This window comes from Sminthopsis crassicaudata, chromosome 3 (genome assembly GCF_048593235.1).
Source record: "Sminthopsis crassicaudata isolate SCR6 chromosome 3, ASM4859323v1, whole genome shotgun sequence".
Classification (NCBI taxonomy): Eukaryota; Metazoa; Chordata; class Mammalia; order Dasyuromorphia; family Dasyuridae; genus Sminthopsis; species Sminthopsis crassicaudata.
Genome location: NC_133619.1, coordinates 606,816,216 through 606,830,325, shown reverse-complemented (window position 1 = coordinate 606,830,325; position 14,110 = coordinate 606,816,216). Strand labels below are relative to the sequence as shown.

Below are 14,110 nucleotides of genomic sequence, written 5' to 3'. Positions count from 1 at the left end.
TCTCTTTGTACCCCACCTTTTCTTTGCCCTTCCCAAGCATATCACAACCAAGATACCTATGACTGACCCTTCTCCCCTAATGAACTAGTCCTATCTTGTCAGAATTCCTAGTGATAGCTCTAGTTAAGACATGACACATCAGAACTACAGGAGGTACCTTAAAACAAATCATCTTAGAGCTGGGGAGAGGGCTAGCCCTTATAACAGAATACTGGAGCCGGAAAGCATTTTGAGGGTCCCCTAATCCAACTCTGTTATCTTATACACAAGAAAATGATGACTTGGCCAAAACAAGATTTAGAAAAAAATAACTTGTGCAAAGGCACAATTATTCTTAAGGAACAGCGAGAACTGGAAACCAGAGTCTTGACTATCATCCCAATGATCTTAGAGGATGATGGTTGTAAAACTAAAATAAAAGTCAGCTGGGGAGGAGGGGAGGGCGTAAATAAAATGGTGATTCCTACCCCTAACAAAGCAAAAAAAGATAGAAATGAAAGAGACCTTGCAGGAGGGAGCTTCTGCACGGATAAAGGAAAAAAAAAAAAAAAAAGGAAATGATTTCAGTTTCTCCTCTGTACTAAGAAGAAGGTTGGACTCAGTGTTCTCAGAGATCCCTTTCAGAGCTTAAGCAGGTTCCTCAGAACTTCTATACTTCTATGCTTTGCTGCTGCCCCCTATTGATGGAATATATGTGTGTGTTTAGAATATCAGTGAAATACAGTGGTCCTAACGACCCTGGACAAAGTTGAACTGAAACCAGAATGGATCAGAGGATCATGAAGTATGTTACAAAAGAGGTTGAAGCTAGAGAGCTGGACTGAGGGGAGGAGCTTAGGAAAGACTAAGCTTCAAAGCCCACCCACTCCCCATCCTGGTTGTGGGACCCTAAGCAAGCCATTTAACCATATAAGACTCAAAGTTTCCGCTCTGATAGGAGAAATTTCTTCATCGGGACATTGCTACCTCAGTGAAATCAGGGATTTGGTTTTTTAAAAAGAGAAACAGTAGGTGCTTTTCCATTAAAACCAAATGTTCAAGCAAGATTGTGTGATGATCCACTTATGAAAGACTTGGCTCTTCTCAGTGGTTCAATGATCTAAGGCAATCCCAATAAACTAGATGAAAACGCCATCTGCATCCAGAAAGAGAACTATTGAGATTGAATGAATCGACACCTGTTATGTTCACTTTTTTTTTCCTCTCTCCTGGTTTTTCCTTTTTGTTTTGATTTTTCTCTTGCAACATGATTCATAAATAAATGTGAACTTCAAAAGTTAATATACATGTATAATCAGAAAAAAAAAACCAAAAAATTCTTAAAACCCAAATGTTCATTTTTTTCTATTTCTCTTAGAATTAATAAGAAGATATGGAAAAGAAATGAAGGTAAAAGTCTCTTTTTAGACTATGAGGGGATCCTAGGGAGATTAATTGGTGTTTCCCTGCTCTGCTCCAGGGCTTCCTTCTAATGTGTGGCTCAGTAGTGAAAGACATGTGTGGGGATGACAAAACAATCTCCTTATTGGTCCCTTGATGTCCATGACAGAGGGAATGGGTCCCCTTTTAGAAACAAGTGGTCATTAAAGCAAAGAGATCTTGCTCTCCTTTTCTTCTCTTGAGAATGTGAGGTAAGAAACTTTGGGACTTTCCTAAGATATGGACTATTTGTAGTACATTTTGAAGACTCTACATAAGCCAAACCTAAGCTTTTTATAAAAAGTGCTTTTCCCCAGGACTCCAGGGTGGGGTTGCAAATATCCATCAACAATGAGAAAAAGGACATGGTTTAGCCCAACTCATTAGAGCTCAGGCTTCCCAAGTACTAAAGGGGCCCCTCAGTGGGGCAGGGAACCTAACCCCAGTGGGCCACTGACAAGCTATTGTTATACCTAGAAAACTCATGTAAAGCTGTCACTAGAAATTGTTGCTCCCCAGGGCAACATACCACAAAGGATACCTAATGTAAATGTGTGTTTAAGGAAGAAGGAGATGGAACTTGGGTCAGTAAGGGAGAGACAAAGACCAGAGGACACAAAGCTTGGAACTGGGGGCAAAAAGAGACAGAAGGAGAAGGGTGATAGGCCACCTCGGTGGAGACAGTAAACTCTATTGTTCTTCACCTGAAGGTGAGTGATAGGCATCCTAAAGCAAAACCCCAATGACACTGCCCTAATCATACCTGTGAACCCTAAACAGTAAATGAAAAAAAAATAGAGATAATGGAAGACTTTATTGAAGTAGTGGGAGAGAATAAAAATTATCCGCATTTTCAAAGAAAGCCATCAAAAACCATGAAAAACTAACAAATACTCTGAAAATAATGACAAATATATAAAATATTTGGGCAATAACTTAGCATGATGCACAAGAGACTTTATTAAAAACAACCTCAAAGCTTCTCGCAGAAATTAATGGGGAAGTAATTCCTTGTTCACGATTAGGGTAAGTCAAAAATAATAACATCCCAATTGGTGAATGTAATGGAATTTAACCAAGTTATAATAAATTTGATATTTTTAAGAAGATGGCCGAGGTTATCCCAGAACAATGAAAAAAGAAAATTGGAGGTACCCTCCAACCTCCAAATATGTAATAAAGTGATAACTATGAAATCTGTCGAGAATTGAGAAGATGAAATGAAAAGAGATTAACTGAACAGAGAGCCCAAAGACTAAAAAATATCAGATTTTCTAGGATTTGTCCATACAAGTGAGTGATTTCATCAGTTTGAGAACTAGCAGAGTCGGTTGCAAAGCAAGCACCTTCTCCATAACTGAGGCTTTGAGAGCTAAGGAAGACACTGAGAGGTGTCCAAAGTCAGGATTTGAACCCAAATTGTTTGTTCTTCCCACTGCATTTCAAGGTCACACACATGCACACACCCTCCCCCCAATTTATAAAATAAGAAAACTGAAGCCCAGACAGGGAAATCTCACTGATGAAGATCACACTAAGAGAAGAAGACCAGGAAGTAGAATTCAAGTTTCTACATTCCCCCTTTCCATCAAAGGCTCTTTCTACTGTATCATTAAATGTCTGCATCCGAAGGGGGAAACATCAAGGAAAGACAGGAGATCTAAAAGAGACAGATATAGGAAGCTGGACAATAACAATAATATAAAATGATTAAAAATACTAAAACTATATAAATGACATGCAATGTGCAAATTTTAGATAATTTCCTATCCTACAGCATCATCCCCATTTTATCAGACCTCATATTTTTCTTTTTTGTCTTTAGTTTGTTTTTTGTTGTTGTTGTTTTTATGATTAGTTTGTGTTTCTGGAGACAGGGTCTCCCTGTTTCCTCGGCTGGAACAGCGAATACTGATTGGCATGGAAGCTAGAATTAAATTATCTTGCTGGGCTCAAACAGCTCAGAACTCCTAAACTCAAGCGATTCAATGGCCTCAGTCTCTCCAGCAACAAAACTACAGGCCAGTGCCAATGGAATGGAACAGACAGAACAGAAGATTGATTTTTGCAAGATTTAAGACATTTCAATCTCACTTCATAAAAAAAAAAGAAAATGAACCCTTTTAAAAAGTGCACTCATATCTGTGTGGAATACACCGCCCTCTGGTGTTCAAATCAAAGAACAAACGGTTAACTAGAAAACATTTAAATGAGTATGTATGTGTGTGTGTATATATATAGACATATATTTGTTTATTTATATATTTATATTTTTAAATCTGCATTTCCCAGAAGTTATATTATATATATGCAAATCTATATTTATAAATCTATATTTATAAACACTTTAATTGACTTTATGTTTGTTATTATTATAGTTTAAAGAGCCAAGTCCTGATATAGAATTTTATTTGTAGAATTTTACAATTTTGTAATTGGATATTATCTTGGAATACAGAATATTTTATATATATAAATATACAGATATTCATATTTATATATGTAATGTCACAACTAGAAGGCTTAGGATTGGAAGGGACTTTAGAACACAAAAGATTAGAATACAGGATATTGGGGAGGGATCTTAGAATATAGGAAGACTGTGCTGAGGGGGATTTTAAACATCCTTTGACCAAATGCCTTCATTTACAGAAAAAATAACTGAGGGGGCAGCTAGTTGGTGCAGTGGATAGAGCACCAGCCCTGAAGTTAGAAAGACCTGAGTTGAAATCTGGCCTCAGACACTTAATACTTCCTAGCTACATGACCCTGGGCAAGTCACTTAACTTCAATTGCCTCAGGAAAAAAAAGAAAAGAAAAGAAAAGAAAAAGTAACTGAGGCCCACAGAGATGCAGGGAAATAGCTCCCATGAAACAAGCTGATCATGTTAAAATCCTGAATAAAAGTAAGAAATATTAAAAATAGCATCATTACCGGTTTACAATAAAACCTTTTGCTTTGACTGTTAAATCCTTTTCTTTCTGACTCCGGGGTTACTATGGTCCGATATTTATAAGGAATGGAAGATTGCTTTGGATATGCTCCAGTGTAACCTAAATGATTAAAGAAAAAGACATTTTTTTAAAAAAACATAAAAAGATGGATTGGAGAATGTAGGAAATGGAGCTCTGAGATCAAGATTTCTTTTTAACAAGACACAAGAGGGAATTTGTCCTAGGACTTGTGAAAAGGATTAAATAAACTCCTATTGGGGGAACCTTTTTCAACATTTGCTTATTCAAAGTCAATGCAATACTAAATAATTATCAAGCATCCAATGTGTGCAGAATAGTCCATTCGCTAGAAAAGATGCAAAAAAATCAAAATGACTGATCCGGATTTCATTTACCAGTTTAAAGCTTGAGGGGCAGAACCCAACAACGACCATTTCTTATTCACCATCACTGATTTATTCTCATAACCTGCCTACCCTGAAGCATCATGGATCATAGAACCTCAGTACTGGAAGAGACCTTAGAGGCATCTAGTCGAATATAAAACAGGAAAAGAATTCCCTGTCAGACCTCCCCCCCCCAAAAAAAAAAGAAGGCCTCAAACTTCAAGAACAGGAAGACCACCATATTAAAAGGCAGCCCATTCTACACAAAGATAGCATGGTATGTTGGGAAGGTTTTCCTTCTCACTAATATAATTTGCATCTTCACTGCTTCTACATAATACTCCTGGTTCTGCCAGGGCTTAAAGACCACCATGATGCTTGTTCCACCATCCTTCTGAATGGCTACCATGAAATGTCTGTTGAGCTGAGATGCAAATTATCACACTGTTCTTATGAAATTAACTGCCCCCACAATAAAGATGTTCACTCAATATGTTTTTGAGGAAGAAATAGATGGCATCAGATGGGATGTTATCCCCCTAGCTGATCATCAACCTTTCTGAGGAAGCAGTGGCTTAATGAAAAGGAAGCTCCCCAGTGTCTACCAGGGTCTGGACTTCAGCCCTGGACCCAACACACTGGCTGCCTGATTTGGGGCAAGTTACTTTTTCCTCTGGGTTTAAGACTGGCTTTCTGGCTGAACATGTTAATTTCCTATACCGTCCACTTCTTTAGTCCCCAGAAAAATGAGAATTATCAGACTGAGTGACCTCAGGGGATCCCGGTAAACAAAGCAAAAGAGATCACACAAGATATCCTGCAACTAAAGAACTTTGAAAAGAACAAGAGAACATACTCTGATCTCACTATACCACTTATAGGCCTAGACCCAAAAAGAGGGGAAAGAAAGAGGAAATAGTCCTGTATGTATGAAAACATTTATAGCATTTCTAGAGACTAAAGGAATATTCATCAATTGGGGAATGATTGAAAAAATTATGGGCTACAAATATGATACAGTCCTACCATGCTATGAAAAATTATAAAATAGAGAATTTCATGGAAATATCTTTCAGATGCAGAATGAAATGAACAGAACCATTAGGAAATTATATACAATAACATGAATATTATAAAAATGAACAGTTTTCAAGACGAGTTTAAATTAATGAAGAATGAAATGAGTAGGACCAGGAGAATGATTTATACAATAATAATTATACTACAAAGACAAACAACTTTGAAAACTTTAAGAATTATGATTGATACAATGACCATCCATAATTCCAGAGGACTAATGATGAAGATTCACCTCTTGACAGAGAAATGAGGGATTCATGGTACAGAAAGAGACATATTTTTTGGATATAGTCAATGAAGGATTTTTTTTTGCTTGACTGTGCATTACAAGAAATTTGTTTTTCTTTTTCTTGTTTGGGATGGAGAAAGAATAAATCTGTGTTACTTAAAAAAACTTTTTAAAAAGAGAGGAAAAAAGGATAACATATAGCTTTTGATCTATCAATGAGGATACTATCTTTACATATTTTGAATTCTCTACTCTAATTAATTTGGCTAGCAATAACACTAGAAAAAAATAGCAGGAAAGAAGTTAGATAGATGGGCTGCCCCAGAAGTTCTAAAATAAAATTACCAGAGAGGATAGTGGGAGGCAAAAGTGTTGAACTGATAAAGTGCGCTCATTTCTACATTCCCTGCTCCACCCCATACATACACACAAAAACTTGAAACTAGGACCCTAAAAATGCCTCCCTGTTTGGGAAAAAATGCTATGGAAGACTAAACAAAGAAGAGGAAAATGGGAAGGAGATAAAATTTCAGACTACCTAGTCTTAGCCACATTGGGCCATCTGGATGACTGATAAAAATAAACAACCAATGGGGGCTCAGGAGCTATAGTTTTTGAGTGTGTGCTGACCTACAAGGTACCCATATATGAAAGGATGCCCTGGATATTTCGATAATAACAGTTCAAATTTCTATAGTAATTCACAAAGTTTAGAAAGTTCAGCAGAAGCTACATTAAATAGCATGCTCTGAATTATAGCATTAGAAAAAGGGAACAAGGACTCAAATCCAGGTTTTCTGTCATCAAGTTCAAGTGTTTTTTTTTCTTTGCCAAGTCACACTCCTACTTAAGAAGATTCAAGGACTCCCCATTGTCTCCAGATCTCCCCATAAAAAAGCCATAAACTTCTTTATTTAATATTTAAAATCCATTACAGTCTCACAGCAGCATACTCTTCCAGGAATATTACACTTTATTCTGTCTTGTGTCCTCTATAGTTTAGCCCAAACTAGATGACTAGCTCTTCCTAATCCTTGGTACTGGTTGCATTCTGCTCCCTTCTGATTCTTGCATCAGTAATACCCTCCAAGGCTCAGGAAGACATGAGTTTAAATGCAGTCTCAAATATTTACTAACTGGCAAATCATTTAGGTCTGATTGCTTCAGTTTTCTCATTTATAAAGTGAATTGGAAAAGGAAATGACAAACCACCCTTGTATCTTTGCCAGGAAAATCCCATATAGGATCATGAAGACTGGAACACAACTGAAATGATTGAACAACAATTCCCAATGCCTTACATGGTGCACATTTAGGGTGCTTATAAATATCTACAGAACTTAATTCAGTTGAATTGAAATAAAGATTCAGTCTATATGAGATATATGTCGTGAACTAATAAATAGTATAGGGATACTAAAAAGATGCAGGATCCATCACAATTTTCCTGTCTAAAAATAGTAAAGGGAAGGCAGCCAATTATGAGTGGAAAGCCTTAATTTTATTTTAAGAAGAACATCTGCTGTTGCAAGCAATTAATTCCTGACTCCTGCTGCATCCCCAGGCTCCTTGCATCCCTGACCAGTCACTAGTTCCTACAATTTAGGAGAAATAAAAGAAGTGATCCCAGGGCAAAAGCCCCTATTCACCCTGGCCAAGGTGAATCCATTTGACTCCACAAATATATATATATATATATATTTACAAACATTTATTAGAGCTAAGGACTCAAGAGTAAAAAGATATAGTTGCTATACTCAAGCAGATGCAACAGACCAGAGATGGAAAAAAAAATCTTAAAAGGACTGAATATTCAAGTTAGGACGAAACCTAGAACATAGAATATCAGAACTAAAAGGAAACTCAGAATACAAATTTGTTAGAACTCAAAAGAAGTCTTATCTCTGCTAAAAAGCTATTAGAAATAATTCAGAACTTTATCAAAGTTGCAGGATACAAAATAAATCCACATAAATCCTCAGCATTTTTATACATTACCAACACAATCCAAGAGCAAGAGATACAAAGAGAAATTCCATTCAAAATAACTGTCGATAGTATAAAATATTTGGGAATATATCTACCAAAGGAAAGTCAGGAATTATATGAGCAAAATTACAAAACACTTGCCACAAAAATAAAGTCAGATTTAAATAATTGGAAAAACATTTAGTGCTCTTGGATAGGCCAAGCGAATATAATCAAGATAACAATACTCCCTAAACCAATCTATTTATTTAGTGCTATACCAATCAGACTCCCAAGAAACTATTTTAATGACCTAGAAAAAATAATAACAGAATTCATATGGAACAACAAAAGGTTGAGAATTTCAAGGGAAGTAATGAAAAAAAATTAAATGAAGGTCGTCTAGCTGTACCTGATCTAGAACTATATTATAAAGCAACAGTCACTAAAACCATTTGGTATTGGCTAAGAAATAGACTAGTTGATCAGTGGAATAGGTTAGGTTCACAGAGCAAGACAGTGAATAAAAATATCAATCTAGTGTTTGACAAACCCAAAGATCCCAACTTTTGGGTTAAGAATTCATTATTTGACAAAAATTGCTGGGAAAACTGGAAATTAGTATGGCAGAAACTAGGCATGGACCCACATTTAACACCACATACTAAAATAAGATCAAAATGGATCCAAGATTTAGGCATAAAGAACGAGATCATAAATAAATTAGAGGAACATAGGATAGTTTACCTCTCAGACTTGGGGAGGAGGAAGGAATTTGTGTCCAAAGGAGAACTAGAGACCATTATTGATCACAAAATAGAAAATTTTGATTACATCAAATTAAAAAGTTTTTGCACAAACAAAACTAATGCAAACAAGATTAGAAGGGAAGTAACAAATTGGGAAAACATTTTTACAGTTAAAGGTTCTGATAAAGGCCTCATCTCCAAAATATACAGAGAATTGACTTTAATTTATAAGAAATCAAGCCATTCTCCAATTGATAAATGGTCAAAGGATATGGACAGACAATTTTCAGATGATGAAATTGAAACTATTTCCACTCATATGAAAGAGTGTTCCAAATCACTATTGATCAGAGAAATGCAAATTAAGACAACTCTGAGATACCACTACACACCTGTCAGATTGGCTAAGATGACAGGAACAAATAATGATGAAGGTTGGAGGGGATGTGGGAAAACTGGGACACTGATACATTGTTGGTAGAGTTATGAAAGAATCCAACTATTCTGGAGAGCAATCTGGAATTATACCCAAAAAGTTATCAAAATGTGCATACCTTTTGATCCAGCAGTGCTACTACTGGGCTTATATCCCAAAGAAATACTAAAGAAGGGAAAGGGACCTGTATGTGCCAAAATGTTTGTGGCAACCCTTTTTGTAGTGGCTAGAAACTGAAAAATGAATGGATGTCCATCAATTGGAGAATGGTTGGGTAAATTATGGTATATGAATGTTATGGAATATTATTGCTCTATAAGAAATGACCAACAGGAGGAATACAGAGAGGCTTGGAGAGACTTACATCAACTGATGCTGAGTGAAAGGAGCAGAACTAGATAATTACACACTTCAACAATGATACTGTATGAGGATGTATTCTGATGGAAGTGGATATCTTCAACATAGAGAAGAACTAATCCAATTCCAATTGATCAATGACAGACAGAATCAGCTACATCCAGAAAAGGAACACTAGGAAATGAGTTAAACTGTGAGCATTTTTTTTTGTTTTTCTTCCCAGATTATTTTTACCTTCCGAATACAATTCTTCCTTTGCAACAACAACAACAACAAAATTCAGTTCTGCACATATATATTATACTAGGATATACTATAAGATATTTAATATGTATGGGAATGCCTACCATCTAGGGGAGGGGGTGGAGGGAAGGAGGGGAAAAATTCAGAACAGAAGGGAGTACAAGGGATAATGTTGTAAAAAAAATTACCTATGCATATGTACTGTCAAAAAAAGTTATAATTATAAAACTAACAAAAAAGAAGTCTTATGAAACAGAATGTTAGATATGAAAGAAATTTTAGAATATGCATAATGGATTGAAAAGAGACTTCAGAACACGGAATATTAAGAGTCTGAAGGAACCTTAGAAATTGAACAATAGAATATAGACTGAAAAACAAATAGAGAAATACAAATTATAGCAACTCTAAGATTCTATCTCATACCTGTCACACTGCAAAAGATGACAAAAAAGTAAAATTACAATTATTAGAGGAAATGTGGGGAAAAAGGTGCTGTTAGTAAAGTTGTGGGTTGGTCCCAGACATTTTGGAAAGCCATTATGAGCTGTGCTCATAAAGTCACTAAACTATTTTTTACCCTATAAAACAACTGCCAAGCCTTCACACCCAACAAAGAAATAGGAAAGGACCAATATGTACAAAAAAAATTGTCCTTTCATTATAGCAATCAATTCGAAACTTAAGGGGCTGTCTATCAAGTGAGGAATGGCTAAACAAATTATGGCATATTAATATAATGGGCTACAATTGTGCCATAAAAATTAAGAAAAAGATGGTTTCTGAGAAATCTGAGAAGATTTATAAGGACTAATAAAGAGATAAGTGAGCAGGACCAGGAAAACGATTTATAGTCTAACATCAGCACTGTGAAAACAGTTTTGAAAGACTTCAGAACTCTGATGCAATCATGAATTCCAGAGGACTAATGATGAAACATCTAGGCACCTGACAGGAGGAATAAGCTAATATGCAGAATGAGACATGGTTTTGTACATGGCTTAAAAAATTAAATTAAGAATTTTTAAAAACATATAATTTAAAGATAACCTCAGAATATAAAACTTTAGAGCATCAAGGAACCTCAGAATAATAACCAAATAATATTAGAACCTTGAAACTCAAAGGAGAGATTAATAAAAATAGAAACTAAGAAAACTATTGAACTAATAAATAAAACCAGAGTTGGTTTTATGAAAAAAAATTAACAAAATAGACAAACCTTTGTTTAATTTGATCAGAAAAAGGAAAAAAATCAAATCACCAGCATCAAAAATGAAAGGGATGAACTTACTACCAATGACAAAGAGATTAAAGCAATAATTAAGAAGTTTTTTTGCCCAACTCTATGGCGTAAGTCTGAAGATCTAAAGGAAATGTATGAATATTTACAAAAATATAAATTGCCCAGGTTAACAGAAGAGAAAATAAATGCTTAAATAATCCCATTTTAGAAAAAGAAACTGAACAAGTCATTAATGAACTCCCTAAGAAAAAATCTCCAGGGCCAGATGGATTCACAAGTGAATTCTACCAAACATTTAAAGAACAATTAATTCCAATACTATTTTAAACTATTTGGAAAAACAGGTAAAAGAGTAATGCCAAATTCTTTCTATGACATAAATATAGCACTAATATCTAAACCAGGAAGGACCAAAACAGAGAAAGAAAATTACAGCTCAATCTCCCTAATGAATATTGATGCAAACATTTTAAATAAAATATTAGCAAAAAGATTATAGCAACTTATCAGCAGGATAATACACTGTGACCAAGTGAGATTTATACCAGGAATGCAGGACTGGCTCAATATCAGAAAACCTATTGCCATAATTGACTATAACAATAACAAAAACAAAATCAACAGAAATCATATGATAATCTCAATAGATAGAGTAAAGCTTTTGATAAATGCAGCACCCATTCCTATTAAAAACATTAGAGAGCATAAGGATAAAGGGAGCTTTCCTTAAAATAATAAGAGTTTCTATCTAAAACTTACAGTGAGCATTATTTGTAATGGAGAAAAGCTGGATGCATTCCTAATAAGATGAAGGGTGAAACAAGTTTGCCCATTATCACTACTGGTATTCAACATTATACTAGAAATGTTGGCTTTAGCAATAAAAAAAAAAAGAAAAAGAAATTAAAGGAATTATAATAGGCAATGAGGAAATAAAACTATCCCTCTTTGCAGATGATATACTTAGAGAATCCTGGAAAATCATCCAAAAACCTAGTAGAAACAATTCACAGCTTTAGCAAAGTTGCAAGATAGAAAATAAACCCACACAATCATCAGCATTTCTATATGCTACTGACAAAACCCATCATCAAGAGATAGAAAGAGAAATTCCATTGGGCTCTACCTGCCAAGACAAACCCAAGAACTGTATGAATACAATTACAAAACACTTTTCACAAAAATAAAATCAGATCTAAACAACTGGAAAAATATCAATTGTTCATGACTAGACTGAGCTAATATAATGAAAATGACAATTCTTCCTAAATTGGCCTACTTATTCGGTGCCATACAAAACTGCCAAAACATTATTTTATAAAATTAGAAAAAATAATAACAAAATTCATCTGGAAGAACAAAAGGTCAACAATATCAAGGGAATTAATGGGAAAAAATACAAAGGATAGAGACGTAGCAGTACCAGACCTAAAACTATATTACAAAGCAGCAGTCATCAAAATCATTTGGTACTGGCTAAGAAAAAGAATGGTGGATCAGTGAAATAGATTAGATACATACGACACAATCATCCATCCAAGCCTTTAGCCCAATCTAGTATTTGATAAACCCCCAAACTCCAGCTTTTGAAATAAGAACTCACTATTGACAAAAGTTCCTGGGAATACTAGAAAATAATGTCAGATACTTGGCATAGACCTACATCTCACACCCCATACCAAAATAAGGTCAAAGTGGGTTCATGATTTGGGCATAAAGGATGATACTATAAATAAATTAGGAAAACAAGGGATGATTTATCTACCAAATCTTTGGAAAAAGGAAGAATTTATGACCAAAAAAGAACTAGAAAACATTATAAAAGGCAAAATGGATAACTTTGATTACATTAATTTAAAAAGTTTTTTCACAAAGAAAACCAATAAAAACAAGATTAAAAGGGAGGTACAAAGCTGGGAAACAATCTTTACAGCCAGTATTTCTTATAAAGGTCTCATCTGTAAAATATATAAAGAACTGTGTCAAATTTATAAGAATACAAGTCATTCCCCAATGGATAAATGGTAAAAGGATTTGAACAGACAATTTTCAGATGATGAAATTAAAGCCATTTATAGTTATGTGAAAAAATGCTCTAAATCACTATTGTTTAGAGAAATGCAAATTAAAACAACTCTGAGGTATCACCTCACATCTCTCAGATTGGCTAAGATGACAGGAAAAGATAATGATAAATATTGGAAGGGATATGGGAAAACTGGGACACTGATGCATTGTTGATGGAGTTATGAACTGATCCAACCATTCTGGAGAACAATTTGGAACTATGCGCAAAGGGCTATAAAACTGTGCATTTGACCCAGAAGTGCCTAATATATTGGGTTTGTATCCCAAGGAAATCATAAAGGAAGGAAAAGGACCCACATGTACAAAAATGTTTGTAGCAGCTCTTTTTGTGGTAGCAAAGAATTGGAAAAGGAGTGGATGTCTATCAGTTGGGGAATGACGGCATAAGTCATGATATATGAAGGTAATGGAATATTATTTTCTTTTTAAAATGATGAACAAGCTGATTATAGAGAGGCCTAGAAAAATTTACATGAACTGATGCTGAGAGACACAAACAGAACCAGGAATACATTGTACACAGCCACAGCAAGAATGTGCAATGATCAACTATGAAAGGCTTAGTTCTTTTCAGTAGTTTAGTGATCCAAAGCAATCCCAATAGACTTTGGACAGAAAATGCCATATGCATCCAGAAAAAGAATTAAGGAGACTGAATGTCAACACATGCTGTATTTACTTCTTCTGGGGTTTTTTAATCTCTTATAATTTTTCCTTTTTGCTCTGATTTTTCTCTCCCAACATGATTCATAAAGCAATGTGTATTAAAAGTAAATAAACTTACAATAAAAAAAAAAAAGAAATAAAAAATAACCTAATGGGATCTTAGAACAAAGAATGTTAGAACCCAAATGAATCTTACAACACAGAATAATAAGGTTGGTATGAACATTATAATGTTAGAGCTGAGGGAAAGGTCAGAGATTATAATGTCAAAGAAAGGAATTTACA

General features: G+C 34.8%; 1 protein-coding gene across 2 annotated transcripts in view; it reads right to left on the bottom strand.

The window, feature by feature from the left end:
* STPG1 (sperm tail PG-rich repeat containing 1) overlaps positions 1-14,110 on the bottom strand; it is a 92,399-nt gene that overhangs the window by 68,787 nt on the left and 9,502 nt on the right. For both annotated transcript variants that reach the window (XM_074305842.1, XM_074305843.1), the window contains exon 3: positions 4,355-4,473. In XM_074305842.1, coding sequence (XP_074161943.1) covers positions 4,355-4,473 — 119 coding nt within the window. The remainder of the gene's footprint in view (positions 1-4,354; positions 4,474-14,110) is intronic.